This window comes from Silene latifolia, chromosome 11 (genome assembly GCF_048544455.1).
Source record: "Silene latifolia isolate original U9 population chromosome 11, ASM4854445v1, whole genome shotgun sequence".
Lineage (NCBI taxonomy): Eukaryota > Viridiplantae > Streptophyta > Magnoliopsida > Caryophyllales > Caryophyllaceae > Silene > Silene latifolia.
The window spans coordinates 194,342,223-194,359,037 of record NC_133536.1 but is presented as its reverse complement, the minus strand read 5'-3'; the positions used below and the strand labels follow the sequence as shown (position 1 = coordinate 194,359,037).

The following is a 16,815-nucleotide window of genomic DNA, read 5'->3' as shown; positions in this document are numbered from 1 at the left end:
GACAACCGTGGATTTGACATGTCCACGCTTCCTCGAAAAGCTGAGCGAGTATTGTAGGAGACGGTTTTAATGCAATTGGGGTTCTAGTACTCTTTGGTATAGTGTATTTTGCTGGGACTTAAATATGATATTGGTCCATGGAAATCCTCATTGGTGTTACATTTTGGTGTAGGAGTACAATACCATATATATCCAGACATCACTATGATTTCGGCAAACATTTTCTTTGTTATTATATCTAATATCTAATGGTTCATTGTCACTTTTTCAGTGATCAGTCCGACTAGAAAGCAACTGAGCCACTTAAAGAAGACCCATCCTTCCCAAATTTATCAATACAAACCGTGGGATTTATACCTTGGGCATGGGCCAAATCTCAATAGTAAGGGCACACATTAGAAAAACCGTAATACTCCATCTTAACACCTTTTTTTTTTTGGTGAACCATTGCACGAACAACCAAGTGTAAAAAAATGATCGGAAAGATTTGAAAAACGTTTTTGTGCGATTATAGTGTGAGAGCAGCTTTCCCTCGGAGGTGGATCCAGGCCTTTGACAGGTTGAAACTGATGTTCACATGACGTCTGTTTTAAAATTTCCTTTTTTATATACGAACATTGACGATATAAATGAAAGTTAAGATGGGGAGCAGGAAGAAAAACTATGTTATTCCGTCCGTATAAACCTTAGGAAATACTTTCGTTTTTATTCACGGTAAGAGGTATTTTAATTAAAAGAAAACAATCGATTGAGAGTTTTGAGACAATGGGAAATACGTATACAAAGAGGATCCATTTCTTTACCGGTTTTGCAGCTCTTAACACTTTCCCTTTGGCGTAATTTTAAGAATATATCAAATTTATATTGTACGGAGTATATAGTTTTCCTATATTTTTAAAATATTGGGAGAATTTGCGATGAACAAGAAGGCATGGTCGCATGTGTTATGAAATTTCTGCTGCACCCCAAATTTAATGACTTCATAGATCCATGCATGCGTCCTCTGGATCGGGTGGAGTAGCTACATTATTTTAATATTACGCGAGACATGACATTTAATTTTGGAGTAATATTGCAGATAATAATCCTTAAATGAAAGCATAAGACGTTAGACGTTGTCAATGGCGTTGCATTTCTGTTTAAAAATTAGTCAATGTTTAATAAGAGAAATAAAATCGGATCCTTGATGGAGGTCAATAAGGAAAATAAGTAATGACAGGATGGTAATATGGTATAGATAGAAATGGGGTAAGGTTCATTCATGCGTATTGATCTAATGATCTTACGATCATGGACAGCTAGGAATCCATTGAAAATGCCACTTAAGTCTTCAAATCCTCCAATGGAATATATCACAAATTTTCATTGAAAACGGACCATATCCGTTACAAGCTGAAGACGGATATTGCCTCTATCACAATATGTAAGTGGTATTATCCATGGGATGCTCCATTTCCCCCACTTGTCTTATTATGAAAGGAACACCACCCGTTTTTAGTTTGTGACGGATAGTGTCCGTTTTTAATAAAAAAAATTGTGATATATTCCATTGGAGGATTTGAAGACTTAAGTGACATTTTCAATGGATTTAAAAAATGTGGTTGAATTTCATTTTTGGTGAAATTTAAGGGGCTTGATTGCTCCAAATGAAATTTATAGGGCCTAATGTCATAATTGAACAAAGCTAAAAGACTTAATTAACACTTTAGCGCTTCATTGTCTATTGTCTATATCGAATAGTTTTCAATTTATAAAGTTTGCAATAATAATTTGAAATTTGATGGTTTTTATTTATTTATTTTTCAGTAACTCTCCTATAAAACCGTCCTATAATATAAGACTTGTCTAATAGAAGAATAGCCCAAACTAATCATTAGATTATATTTGTATTTTAATTTTATTTTAATAACTCGATATCTTATGAGTAATACTAACATATTTAAATTATCAATATACAACATTAGGCTATCAAAAAAAAAAAATTATACTAATTAATTTTTTTGGGATTTTTATAGGTGGACTTGTCTTACACATAAAGTGGTCTTATATATATATCAATAGGTCTTGGTATAGACGGGTGGAGCGTACAGACGGGTAAAACCTCTAATAAAATAGATAGGGGGGACAAGGTGGGGCACCCCCATGTGCTTCCCACTTTAGGGCAAATGGGTATTTTGTGAGGAGAAATGGTATCCGTCTATACGTATTTAGTCCCACATTGATAAAAGAGGAGAGGATATGAAACAGACTCTCTCTCCTCTATTGGGATGATTTAACATGCTATGAGAGCCAGGTTTTAAATTCAACAAAGGGCCTGAACCACATCCAAACGGAGGGGAAATAATCCACAACTTAGGCCCAAGAGGATTCCGCTCTAAAACTAATTGGCAATAGAGGGAGTAGCTTCTTGCCTTATAAAGTGGTAACTCCGCTCCTCTTCTATCAATATGGGACACTCTCATGTGGGAATTATATGGGTGGTTTTCTTCACACTCCCCCTCAAATGTGAAGCCCATTTAAATCGGTCTGGGGCAATTAGGCCTCTCTTCCAGCCGTCAAAGCAAACCGTGTTATTTTCCAACGATTGCGAATAATAGGCCCAGTTAATTTATCATATTCAGGATAATAACCGTGGATTCTGATACCATGTTAAATTTAACAACGGGCCTGAGCCACACCCAAACGGAGGAGAAAAAGTCCACAACTTAAGCACAAGAGGGTTCCACTTTAAAACGAATTGGCAATAAAGAGAATAACTCCTTACCTTATAAAGTAATAACTTCTTTCTTAATCAAGTGGTGTTAGTTCAGTGATAACCGGGTTAAACCTTGAAGCTTGCAGAAGTGCAGAAGTTGAGAGATCTCGGGTTCGACTACCAGTTGGGGCGATGATCACTTGGTCACTGCAGCCTCCGAAGAGGGTGGCTTACAATCTTACATGGTCCATGTGGTGGTGCAAAAATGCATGGGCTCATGGGGAATCAACTCCCTCGTCATCAAAAAAAAAAATAATTTTTTTTTCTCTTATTATCAATATAGGACACTCACGAATAGGAATTTATATGGGTGATTTTCTTCCCAATATTCAAGTGTAAGATATGTTGATCTCCAAAAATAATTGATGAGTGATAGTTGTAGAAGATGAAAATATCTAGTGGATATCGATTTCACACACTTCATCATGTAAATATGGATACAAATAGACATTTTTTAAAAAAAAATTGGTAATGGATATAGTTTCACCATATCCATAGTCTACCAATTGGACAATTGTTATCCTTAATCTCAAGAATAAAAATCATTCACAAAATTGTTTTTTTTTTTTTTTTCGGAAAATTCACGTGGTATCCTTAAATTTTGCCATTTTGCACGTGGTATCCAACTTTTTAAGTTTGCGTACATGGTACCCTTAAACTTTGATTTTCATGTAGGACGTGTTTTTATTATCGTTCTTTTAAAATTTTCAATTGAGCATAAATCGTAGACTAGAAATCGGAATCGACTAATTTTTTTTTCAAAATTGATTATCTTTTCTAGATCTATAATTTTATAAGACGAAAAACGGTAATTCGGAAATTTAAGACCAAAATTATGGTCGATTTATGATTCTCGGGAAGAAAACCCTAAAATCATAGATTATGACAAGAAAATTATTTTAGATCAAAAAAATTGCCAATTCCGAATTTCGATGTAGGACTTACGCTCAATTAAATTTTGTAATAGCGACAAAAAGGGCATGTTGTGTATGAAAATGAAATGTGGAGGATACAATGTGCACAAACTTAAAATATTGGGTACTATGTGAAAAATGGCAATGTTCAGGGGTACCATGTGAATTTTCCGTTTTACTTTTAATTTTTCTAATTTTGGGGAAACTTGAATCTGAAATCTATGAAAGTTTAACCGAAGTATTAACCAATAAACTCCATACATGTTAGATTTTGTTTCGTTATTAAGGAAAATATCAACAATTCTTTTCTTAGCATTACTTTTGACATACATTTTTCGAAATTTCGATAAATACAGTATGATTCATTTAATATTCATATGCATGAAATGATGAAAATATTGATACAAACCACGATAAAATAGACTAGGACTCTAGGAGTAACTATAATGGTGCAATATTTGAGCATCCTAGCATCTCAATTTGGGTAGGTTATTTTAGATGTATTATATATATGGTGGTTCACATCAAATTATTTTAAATGCATGTCATTTTTGACCGCCCATTTTGGGTATTGGTAGATTTAAATCGAGTCATTTTCTGAGTGATTATGGTTACGTTCAATCAAGTTTGTTCCAAATCGTTCTAGGTGATGTGCATGGCAATTCCAAGCTAGTAGTTTTGGATTTTTCGACTAAAATGTGAATCATTTTGGCTGCCACTTTCTAATAAATCTAACTAGGAGCTAGCAAAAGTATTTATGTCAAAAATACATCAAGCCAATTCAATTTAAACTTTAGGTCATCGAGTCGAAAAATAACATAATTTATTTTATAGTACAATTTTTATTTATTAGAGTACTTTTTATATATGACTTTTTATTTGTCTATGCCACTAAAAAAATATCAAATCTGATTCTTTATTGTTAAGTATAAAATCGATCATAGACCAATCACCAGTTTAAACTTTTGATTGAGACTATTTTTTGATATGGTGTTAGAGCCTTCCTGACCAAGGCCTCCAATGCATCCACACTTCAAGTTCAATGAGCATTTGTGTAAGGGAACGTTTTATAACATAAAACCAATCATGAGATTCCAACCATCAAGTTAAACTTTAGGTTGAGATGGTATTAGAGACATGTGATTAAAAGGTCACGGGTTTAAATCTCAACTCTCCCAGGTTCGTGTAACAGTGTAAAGGAGTATGAAAAATCCTCATATATTTAATTCGCTAGTTATATTATTAATAATCAAAGTAATCTCTTTCTTATAATTTTGATCTATTTGTATATATATATTGGGTTAAGAATGTCAAACCAATTCAAACTTCCAAGCTATATATATTGGATTCTTCCATTTGATATAAATTTAGATTTCGGGTAAGATTTATGTTGCCAATTAATTTGGTTGTCTCTAATGAATTTTCCATTAAATGGACAACACGTACTAGTCCTACTAGATAATCAGTTAAACAGTATGTACCGGACTATTGACTCTCAAGTTTCACACATTTGTGTCTTGGTATATGTATTTCTTCGAAATTTTGTCTGTAAAGATGAGTAATGATATTATCGATCATTTGCTCAGTTCTAACCGTCCCTTCATAAATGATGAGGATTTCGATGAAGATCTCTGTATGCAGTTAGCCGTACCTGTTATTAGCCGATGTAGCTACTTTGTTGTCTTAGTTTATGTGCTTACTAAAATAAGTATATTTGACCAAATGAGTCAAATGCCCATTTATATAATCCTTTCTTTTATCGTTGCCCCCCCAAAAAAAAAGTTTCACACTTTGTATAGTTTTGTTAAGATGAAATACTTTCAAAGAAGTATATGAGCTAATTTCCCCACTAAAGTATCAACACTTGAGGGATCTCAAAGTAAACAGTCTGTCTTGCTTGCGTTGATCATAAGCTTGTGACCTCTTATAAAATTCTCTCACTTGCCTTTTCACTTACTTACAACCTATTTGTGTCATATCATAAACTTGTGACGGAATTTGTCTGTCACAAATGAGAATTTACTGTTGAAATATAAATTTTTAGTCCAAATATAATACAATTAGTCTTTCTTAGTATAATATACATGTCACCTTGAATAATTATAAATATACATATACCGTCACAAACTTATGAGTAATGTATTAACGTGTCACCGTCAATAATTTGTGATATACGTAGTTCATACTAAAATGAATGGAAAAAGAAAAAGACAGTTTAAGTGAGAAAAACAAGACTTAAAATCTCCCAACTCCCAAGTGTAAATTCTAGTGTCCCAAATTCCAATGACTTCCCCTCAAAATTCAAAGCTATAGCAACACCTTCCCACTATCCCATCTCACTTTGCCACCTTAAATATTACTCCCTCCATTATTTTATATATGACGTTTTCGTTTTACGAGGTAAGCCTTTGACTTTCAATTATACAAGAATATATTCTAGAAAAAATTATGAAAATTATATCATTAGATTCGTCATAAAATTTGCTTTCAAAAGAGTATACATTTCATATTATTAACTTATATATTTTGAGAGATATTGAAGAGAGAAGTGAGTGTCTCGAAATGTGAGAATGACATATATAAAATAATGGAGGGAGTACACAAATTCTTTGTGACGGTACATATCCGTCACTCTTGAGTGACGGATACCATTTTACCTTATAAAGTACCCACTTTTTCTCTCTCTACAACACTATTTATGTGGTCCCCTTTCTCCACTAACCCATTTTGCTACCATTTTATCTCACAAAATATCCGCCACAAATGATAACCCGTCACAAGGAAGACCAATTGAAATTATTATTATAAGCCCTTTACCCTTTTACATTGCATCACCCTCCCATCATCTCTTCTCATTTTTTTAATTAATCCATTAAACTTTGTTTATTAAGCTCCCCCATCCCTTCTTGCCTCCCTTTAACATCATTCTTCCTTGGAATAAACACCCTCAAAAAATCATCTCTTCTCTTATTTCCATGCCAATGTAGCATTCCCATATAACCATTTCTCCTCAAACTATAAGATTGCGTACATTCAACCTCCCTCCTATAATCGAGTTTCTACTATTAAGCCTAAAATACATTCGACTTCCTAGACTTCCCTAGGAAGTCAAGTTTAGACTAGAAAATATATTCTCATTTTAAGGCTGCGCACATTCAACCCCTCGAGTTCCGAAACATATCACATGGCAAAGTGTGATCACCACCGACAAACTCACATTCCCGGATCTCACCACCAACATTTCCGACCATGGACCGCCATCCGCCGCACACTCCTCGCCGCAATCACCTGCGGCCGAACCACCACCGTAACAACCACCGCCCCCACCCCGAAAAAACCAGAACCCCGGTCCGAACCGGTCAGCGAGCGGTCAGAACCGGGAAAACTATACGAAATGCTGAACTTATCCTCAACGTCGGATGAATCGACGGAAACGGCGGAAATGACGGAGGAGATGCGGCGGAGGAAGGAGGAGAAACTAGCGGAGATGACGGCGGCGGTGGGGCTGTTACAGAGTGATGACGTGGAGGAAAGAGAAAAAGGTGCGAAAATGGTGAGAGGTTTTGCTAAAGAAGATGGTGATGCGAGGTCTACTTTAGCTATGTTGGGTGCTATTCCTCCACTTGTTTCCATTATTGATCTCCACATTGATCATCATCATGATGATCAACATGTTCATGTATTGAAGATTGAAGCTTTATATGCTCTTCTTAATCTTGGCATTGGCAATGATTTGTGAGTTTTCTCAACCTTTCTTATTTACTCTCTCCGTCTCGGTCATTTTTTTACTTTTTATTAACTCATTACTTCTAGCGATATTTTAATAAAAGGTATACGATTTCTAAAATATCGGTCAAATTGTAAAAATAAGTCAATTAAAGTCGAGTTTATGTTAATAAGTAGCTAGATACTGAAATTGTTTCCAAATTGTAATGCATGTCATACGTTATTTACAAAGTTGTACGGATTTTTTTCCTTTTTCTTGGCTTTTAAGGTTGTTTTGTTTTTCTTTCCTCCTTCCCTACATTAAAAGTTCAGGTTTTTTTTTCTACTTGATTGTTTTGAAGGACATTGATAATTGATTAATCAATTATATTAATTTTATTTTTGGGTTGTTTAAAGTTGATTTGATGAAACAAATTGCATGAAAATGATCCTTATATGGAATATCCTAAAAATTAAATTGAGGAAAATGGGAAATATATACAGGGAATTTTGGGGAAAATAAAACACATGATGATATTAATCATGAAGGAATTTGGAACTATTTAAGTGGGGAGACAAATGCAAAATAAGGTGCTTTTGGAGTGAGTAAATTGGAATTTTTGTAGTGTTTTGCTTTGTTTGGATTCCTAAATTATTTAGAAGTGGAAGAAGCAGGATACTGTATTTGACGTTTACTTGTTTATGGACTTTACTCAGCTGTTAGGCTGGCTGTACTGTGCTCTTTTCTGTTTTCTGTGATGTATGTACTGCTGTTTTCTATTATGGGTAGAGAATCTTCTGTGTCAAATTACTCACTTTTTCTGCTTTGATTAAGTCCTTGATTAAATCTCGACGCAATTATCGTTACGGGTCATTTGAAAGCGATGTTCTAGTGTTTATTTAGAATATACGGTAATGCTGCGTACATCGACCCTCAATACCCGCCTTACGTCGAAGACCTTGAGGGAATCGAGTAATGTTGTTCTGAAGTATTGACTTAATCGCACTTTTTTACCGTTGGTCTTGTATGAGACGGTTTTACTTTCACATATGTAACCAATCCAAATCGTTATAGATTACTCATTTAATTGCAGGGTCAATGAGTTAGTGTCGTCCGTAAAAGTGTAACTTGTCACTTTTTATGGTGCTTGTATTTTTTTTTTGTAAAGTGTTGTCACTCACAATATCTTTGTAAAATTTACTCAGGAATAAAGCGGCTATTGTTCAAGCGGGGGCAGTCCATAAGATGCTCAAGAAGATTGAGTCTTCAAAAGGGTCTGTAGATCCGGCTATTTCGGAAGCCATTGTTGCGAATTTCCTAGCATTGAGTGCATTGGATTCGAATAAGATAGTAATTGGAACTTCAGGTGCAATCCCTTTCTTGGTTAGCATTTTAGAGGACTCTGAGAATAAACCCAACTCACAAGTGAGGCAGGACTCGCTGAGAGCCCTTTACAATCTCTCCATATCACCGGCAAACATTGCATTGATTCTTGAGACAAATTTGATTCGGTACCTCATAAACTCGTTGGGGTATATGGAAATGAGCGAGCGAATCCTTTCGATTCTAAGCAATGTAGTTTCGACACCAGAAGGAAGAAAAGCCATCAGCAATGTCCCGGACGCTTTCCCTATTTTGATTGACGTGTTGAATTGGACCGACTCACCCGGGTGTCAAGAGAAAGCCTCCTATGTGTTAATGGTTATGGCTCATAAATCTTATAGTGATAGACAACATATGATAGAAGCCGGGATTGGTTCAGCATTGTTAGAGTTAACCCTTCTCGGAAGCACATTAGCACAGAAAAGGGCATCGAGGATTTTGGAATGTTTGAGGTTAGATAAAGGGAAACAAGTTTCTCAGTGCTTTGACAATAACACAAGTCAGGCGGTTTCCGCTCCTATATACGGTTCGCCCTTGACTGTGACAAATGTTAATAAGGAAGAGGAGGCAATGATGAGCGAGGAGAAGAAAGCGGTGAAGCAATTAGTACAACAAAGCTTGCAAAGCAATATGAAAAGGATTGTCAAGAGGGCTAACTTGCCTCAAGATTTTGTTCCTTCGGAGCATCTCAAGTCACTCACTTCATGCTCAACTTCAAAAAGCCTACCTTTCTGAGATTTTCCGAGATTAGTTTTCATCCAATAGAAAGTTCAGTTAGTACTCCATCTTCTCCCTGAACCCGTTGTTTGGATACAATGAGAGAGTAAAAAAGGCGAGGGGTTGAGTGAATCATTTTCCTTCGAGATTTTTTCTATGTTGATAAGATCTTAATTTGTCTTCAAGGAAGGAAAATGAGTCCCTCTATATTCCTCCCCTCCAAACAATGCAATGGGATTCTCCATTTCCCGCAAATCTTCCATCCAAACAAGCCCTAAATGTTTGTCGGTGTCTACCCTGTCTAGTAACGGTTGCATTATGTGGATAGTATATGGTCATAGGTGTAGTAGATATTGTCCGGCTATGACAGATCTTAGAAGGCCTGAAACCTTCGTTACTCAGCGATTTGGCCGCCTTCTCGATACTAAGGTCTGGCATTGCCGCCCGTATCTGTTTTGGTTAGTCTAGTAGTTACTCTAGATGTGTTGATACTAGTATATGGTTTAGCATTGTAACATGTTTAAATGTTACTCAGGTTACGAATAGCCTAGAGAACTTTAATGAGCAGCATTTATGAAATGAATAAATTCAGATGTAGACTTTATATCTCTTCTTGATGGTGATATGAAATGCATTTATATTTTTATATCTTGCATGTATGTTATGTTTGTTATCAAAATTGATATAGATCTGTAGGAATAGTATCCAACTACTCCAATACAACGGTGTAGCCAGAAGTTACGTATGGGGTTAATTTTAAAGTAATTGTTATTCGTTTCTTTTATTACGGGATTGTAAAGACATAAATTTTTTAAATCAAACTAATTTTGATGATAAAAAACATCAATTGTTGGAAAGCTGTAGGGTCGCGAGGCCCCACTAGCTTGTATGTGGCTACGTCACTGCTCTTATATGTTACTTAGATTACGGAATAGTATCCATCCTTAGAAAATGTATATTTCACCAAAAAAATGAAGTATCCGAGTATCAAACCAGCCAAAGTGATACTCAATTGTTTGATGCCTTGTCGGCCATTTTCTTTGCTATACTGGCATTTGGAATCTTGGATCATCCGGAAACAGTCTTCCACACCACAATTTGCTCATATTTATTTCTATTACGCCCCTCACTCGAATGCGCATTGAGCTTGAAGAGTGGTTAATGCACAATCTTCCCTAAACCACATTCAGTCATATTAGCTCTGATATCATGATAGATGAACCATCTCAACCAAAATTCTAAGGCGATGGTTAAGATCCAACTATTATATTTATTCCTATTAGTTGTTACTGTCATTTGAAATCTCTGGGTTAATACTAGATGATATGTATAGATGCAACGGATCTAAATACGGGTCTATTAAAGGATTTGAACTAAGAGGGGACTTGACTAATTATAAGATTGTTTAATCTGGTGATTAATGCTTACTGACATTGCTGTTAGTGGGTTGTTTGACATTTTATGCTGACAAATCCTGTTTTAAAGGGGTGCTTAGAAAAATGTAGCAGTTTAGGAGAGCATAATTTTGGGTATTAGCATAAAATTGGTACGGAGTAATTTTTATCAATCAAAGTTACCTGGATGTGGTCATCTAGCACATGGCGTGTTGCAGGTTTTTCACCCTTCAGAACTGTCACTTCCCATTTTTGAGAGACTTTCTTGTACTCTATGTTTGAGGTTTTTTTTTTTAGGTGAATGTTTGACTTTTACCAATTTACTGTATGATGGAAATTGTACCGAAAGTAATACTCCCTCCAATCCTCTATTTTCTTCCTCTTTACTTTGGGCACAAGAATTAAGAAATGGAATATTATATTGATAAAAAGTTGGGTGGGGTTTGATGATAGGAGAGATGAATGAATAATTAGGAGTTAAATAATAAATTGTGGGCCACAAATATTAAAGTAAGGAATAAAATAGAATTAAAAGAGTTGAGTGTGCGGGGTAATAGGAGAGAGGTATGAATAAAATAAGAGTAAAAAGTTACCAAAAATAGAAAGGGGAAGAAAACCTGAATAACCGTTTTAGGAAATAGGGAAGAATATGGTGAATTGGAGAGAGTACTATAAAATGGTACTCATGATTTCACGAAGTCATGTATAAATTGTTACTACGACATTCTATAATAAAAATGGTACGCTTTTTATGAAAATATGTATCAATCAATAATAAAATGTTATGAAAAATACATAAAGTGGTTTCTTAATAACTTTTAAGATAGGATCTCTTAGACCATCTTCACGCAAGGTCACCGACTAGGTTGTGACCTTGTTGGGTCACCTTAATGACACCTTAAATTAGGATTACGGGGATAATTTTGGTGACCTTGAATTACTCAGGGTCACTTGGTGACCTTGAGTTGAGTTGGTGACCCGATAGGTGGCACTTTTCCATTGGCCGAAACCAAAAAAAAGGACAACCGTCAAAATAAAGGGAATGTGACCTTTGATTGAGTATGGTGACCCGGTATGTGACACTCTCTCATTGGCTAGAAAGTGGAAAATGATTGGGTTGCTGATCTAAGTGGAAAATGATTGGGTTGCTGATCTAGGTTGTGACCTTCTGCTTGGGAGGGTGAAAGTGGGTCAAGATAATTAAGGTGCGATTAAAAAGAAAAATATTGGTGACCCGATTAACTCGACCTTATGCTTGGAGATGGTCTTACAACTTGCAAGTATTTGTGTTTGAGGAAATTCGATCTAATCAATTGGTCTTTTGTATAATTTGTGATTTTTTTAATGCACAGAATAATAGTTTGTGCATCTGATTTAATGATCGTGATAAACGAGTATCATATAAACGTGTTTATAAAAGAATACCCTGATAGCTTTAGTGATAATTTTTGTAAAAGAAAATTGAATAGAAATTTAGAATATCTAAATGTCTAGATAACCTTTTTTTCCCCTAAAATCAGAGAACAAAAGTGCGTTTGCTTTTGAAACTGTGCTAGTCATGTGATTATTGAGAGATAATGCTCCAAGCAATTTTGTTCACTAGCAAGATTAATGTACGTAGTTTAATGAACTTTTTTATAAGTCAAATTATTGACACCACAACATATGGGAATCGCTTGATATAAATTATCACAAATTCTTGTTTAAGACGGACATTCGTTTAAGACGGATAAAATATATCTATATAGTATGAATAAGATAAAAGCATAATGCACCGAAAAGGTAAAACATTTATCCTATATATCCATATTAAATGATACTCCCTCTGTTCCGGGCATTTGTTGTCCTTTTCCATTTTTGGGTGCCTCACTTATTTATTTTTCTTTCTATTTTAAGAATGAACTTAATAGGTAATTTGATCATTCTCATTCAATTTGTTCCACTTGTCATTTAGTTATTGGTCATCTCCTCTTTTCTTGATCTTTGTGCCAAAACCAAAGGACAACAATTGACCAGGATGGAGGGAGTATTTAACAGACCAGATAAATAGTATTGTCTTAGGCAAGACTAGCCGATAGATTATAGCTTTAGTGCATAGTCCATAGTCTATAGTCATTAATGTTTTTGGTGTAATTACTCAGGTCCTTTAAACACCAAGCTATATATTGCATTGCATGCATAGGCTGGAGTTGCTAGATGAAGATGTGAGACATGTGAACTTTCACTACATTTAGACATATTTAATGTGATGTTATTAGATAAGATATGGTATTAACTCTTGGTATCTGTTGCGGTTTCAATAACGATCATGTATCAATGTATCATGGTGCGAGCCAAAAGAGCATTGCGTTAGTAATGCAGGGGCACTGCAGCGGTAGAGCCAAGCCGGAGGAGGATGTGGTATCATGGTTGTGTGAGTGCGGGGATGGTGGTGGACCGGTGGTGGACGATGATTATGTTACAAAGAGAGATTAGCCTCTCACAAGAAGTAAGTGGGAGGGCAAGTGGAAGAAGGGTTGTGAAAGGTTATAACCTTGTGACGGTCATAAGCATGACGGATTTTTTTTTTTTTTTTTTTTTTTTTTTTTTTTTTTTTTTTTTTGATTAGGTAAGAAAACTAGGTTGATCCTCTAGGGTAGGACCAACCTATCTCATCCTTTCGAATGAGGGAGGTAAGTTGAAGCCACCGGCTATCAAACCACCTCGAAAGAGTTGGACATGAATGTCCAACTGAAGCCATGAAGTCAGCAACCTTGTTGATCTTATGAAGTAAAGGTATTTATGGTTCAAGTAGATGAATAATTATTGTTTAAGATCGTGTATACCGACTTTGTCTCGAAATCGTAGTAGACGTAGTTCAATCTTTATCTCGACTATTGTTATAGTTAAAATTGACATCACTTTCATAACCAGTTACTCCGTACAATAAGTTCAAAAAATTCTACAGTACAAATCTCCATGAATAAATGAAATTTAGTGGGGTAAGAGCATTTGTGAATTGTGATACAAGTCGGTAGACTGACTTGGACGCGTAATATAAATGCGCCCTTTGGCTGGTTTGCCGGTGCTCTGAATTTGAACTGTTAGACACTTGGACCCTATATATATAGTACGAGTATTTAGGTAGCACCAAGGAGATAAGTTTACGTTTATAGATATTAGGGCGGAGCAAAAAATCCAATTATCCAAACCGATTCGATATCCGATCTGAATCTGATCCGAATTTTTGGATATCCGATCCGAAAGTTAAATTTGGTTTGGATATCTGATCTGAAATCTTTGGTTTTGGTTTGGATATGGATATTAGAATTAAAACATTTGGATATCCGATCCGATCCGAAACTATATGTTTCTAGTATAATTTCGAGAAAATAAAATTTTATTTGATACAACAACTTAATTAATGTTTAAAATATTAGAGAAATAACTAAGTGGTACTTGAATTTTATGTCGAGAATATTGGAGTAAGAATACTAAAGAAAATCATCATGTAAGACTGAATATAATTGTGTTTCAAACTTAATTTTAAAGTAAATTAAAAAGTAGGGATATCCGATGGATATCCGCATCCGATCCGATTATTTTGGATATCTGAAACATTTGGTTTGGATATTGGATATCTAATTTCAGGATTTATAATATGGATATCCGATCCGAACTAGCACTATGGATCGGATACCCGATCCGTACTCTGCCCTAATAGATATACCCTCCCTACCTAGAGTTGCCCTTAAATGCCGTCTTCCTTGACCTAAGATCCTCTCCTTTTTCTAAAACATATGAATGATCCATTTATTTTTAACCGATCGGATTGTAATCTAGATTCATCTAATGGATTAAATTTATACATGGAAAAATAAATAAAGATATAATAGCCTAATAGGTATAGAATAAAAACTATTATTATATGATTCTTAGAAAGGAAATGAATAGAAAAGAAATGAAGAGTATTCTTCTACGTCTTCCTTGAATACCTTATTAGGCCTAGGGATCATAATGCTATTATGCTAAGTACTCCGTATAGTATTATTCATTCTACGTATTACGAGTAATATACAAGGTTATTAACTAGAGATTGTAAGTTCGAGTTTCACAAATTCACAGAAAAAACTTTACCGTCGTAGTTTAAGACTTAAGTAGTCTAGTATTGAATAGTAAGGATCGAGTATGGAACAAGGAGAAAGGTGGTGAAGGTATTCAACAAGCTGAGTAAATTACAGATTGTTATTAGTTGGGTAACATGATTTGTATTTTGTAATTGTTGGGGTCCTTGACTTGATTTCAATGTCTCTACTCTATGCTCCACATTATGAATTGTCAAGAATAATAATCGCAACATTATTGGAAACGTGCCTCTTCTTTTCTAGCTCAAAAAATTAAATGATTCTGCCATCTTTGATTTACTAGTTGGTGGTCCGTACCCTAACGGGCGCGATATTCTAATGGGTTATATTGTCGTTTATTCTAATGGGTTATATTGTTGTTTAACTTCGATTATAATAATTTGAGGCTCAAATTTGTTCTTCTCACTGTATGCGTGAAAACCCCTATTCAACATTTTTATGCAATAAAGTGTATGACATCGAGAACGTTAACGTTACATATTATGTAGTATAGTAAATGATAAAGTCGGTCATGCCGAGGACTCATGTCAAACAATTACATAAACATATTGGTAAGTGTACATTTGTGTTCGGCGAGTCGATCTAGGATTTAACATTTTTATACATAACCCTCAATTACATGACCGAAGAATTGTAAAGGACAACATTTAATGTCAGCTGAAGTACATACCGTAGTGCTAATAGAGGTATTCAATATACAAGACAAACCATTGAACCCTGATTTCTAATACGTCTTCCGATACATACTCCCTCTTGGTAACGCTTTTGTACTACATTGTGTAAGAATTTTTTCCCCTTAATATTTGTCCATATAAAGGCTCTGTTTGGCGAAGACGCCAGTGCACTGATTTGTCTCAAGTAGCTTTTTTTGCAAAAAAAAAGTCACTGATTTTTTTTAAAGTGTTTGGCAACTACCTTTTTTGACCTGAAAAGGTACCTGAAATAAAAAGCTACCTCATGTAGCTTTTGAGAAATCAGGTACCTGATTTCTTTTTTTTTTTTTTTTGGCATAAAGGTGCGAAAAATAAAAAAAGTCACCAGTTACAATAGTACATCAAGGAGGCGGGTTAGGGGATAATGTTACAATAGTAGAGTCAATTTTACAAAATGAATCAACAAAGCTTGGTGCAGTAGTCCATCGGAAGTTTCCATTGTTTGATGATTGATCATGAAGCGAGAAGCGGGCGAGTGAATCAGCAACTAAGTTGGTTAATCTTCCTCCGAATTGGATCTTCAAAAATGGGGAGGCTCTTAATTGTTCCCTGCACTCCATGATAATGTTAGCAAGAGGGCACAATGGGATGGTAGTGGAACAAATAAGATTAACGGCAACTTGACAATCAGAGCTGATAACAAAAGTACTCTTGGACTTAACCGCATACTCAATTCCATCTCTAATAGCGTAAATTTCGCCAGACAACGGGTTTAAAGCATGGCAACGACGCGTCCATCCTATAACCCACCTACCATTCCAATCCCTAACAACACACCCAATCCCACAAGAAAAGAAGGTAGGGCTGAAAGAAGCATCAACATTAATCTTGTGACCAGGAAAGGGGGGAGGGAGCCAGGGGCCTAAAGTGAGGCTATAGTTGGGGTCGGGGAAAGCAAACCGGGAGGGGCAGATTTGGGGTTGGGCGCGGCCCGAGGCATGGGCTTGGTACAACACACGGTCAAGCCACAGATTATGGGGTAAGGGGGGACAGTCACCAAAGAGGCGCTCATTGCGCCTGGTCCAAAGGTTCCACAAAATGAAGGAGAAAAGGGTGGGCCAAAAGACGCAAGGGGATTTAAGGTTGGTGCTAAGCCAATCACGGAGGTT

At 35.6% G+C, this 16,815-nt stretch overlaps 1 protein-coding gene across 1 annotated transcript; it reads left to right on the top strand.

The window, feature by feature from the left end:
• Nucleotides 1-6,492: 6,492 nt before the first annotated feature.
• On the top strand, nucleotides 6,493-10,083 carry LOC141612229 (U-box domain-containing protein 45). Its single transcript, XM_074430964.1, has 2 exons — nucleotides 6,493-7,404; nucleotides 8,581-10,083. The coding sequence occupies exons 1-2, from the start codon at nucleotides 6,854-6,856 to the stop codon at nucleotides 9,491-9,493; spliced, it is 1,464 nt and encodes a 487-aa protein (XP_074287065.1). The 5' UTR covers nucleotides 6,493-6,853; the 3' UTR covers nucleotides 9,494-10,083.
• The last annotated feature ends 6,732 nt before the right edge of the window (nucleotides 10,084-16,815 follow it).

Bases quoted from the DNA above. Each gene is read 5' to 3' on its own strand.
- LOC141612229 (XM_074430964.1), top strand. From the start codon at position 6,854: ATGGCAAAGTGTGATCACCACCGACAAACTCACATTCCCGGATCTCAC. The intron at 7,405-8,580 runs GTGAGTTTTCTC...AAATTTACTCAG, and splicing joins CTTGGCATTGGCAATGATTT to GAATAAAGCGGCTATTGTTC.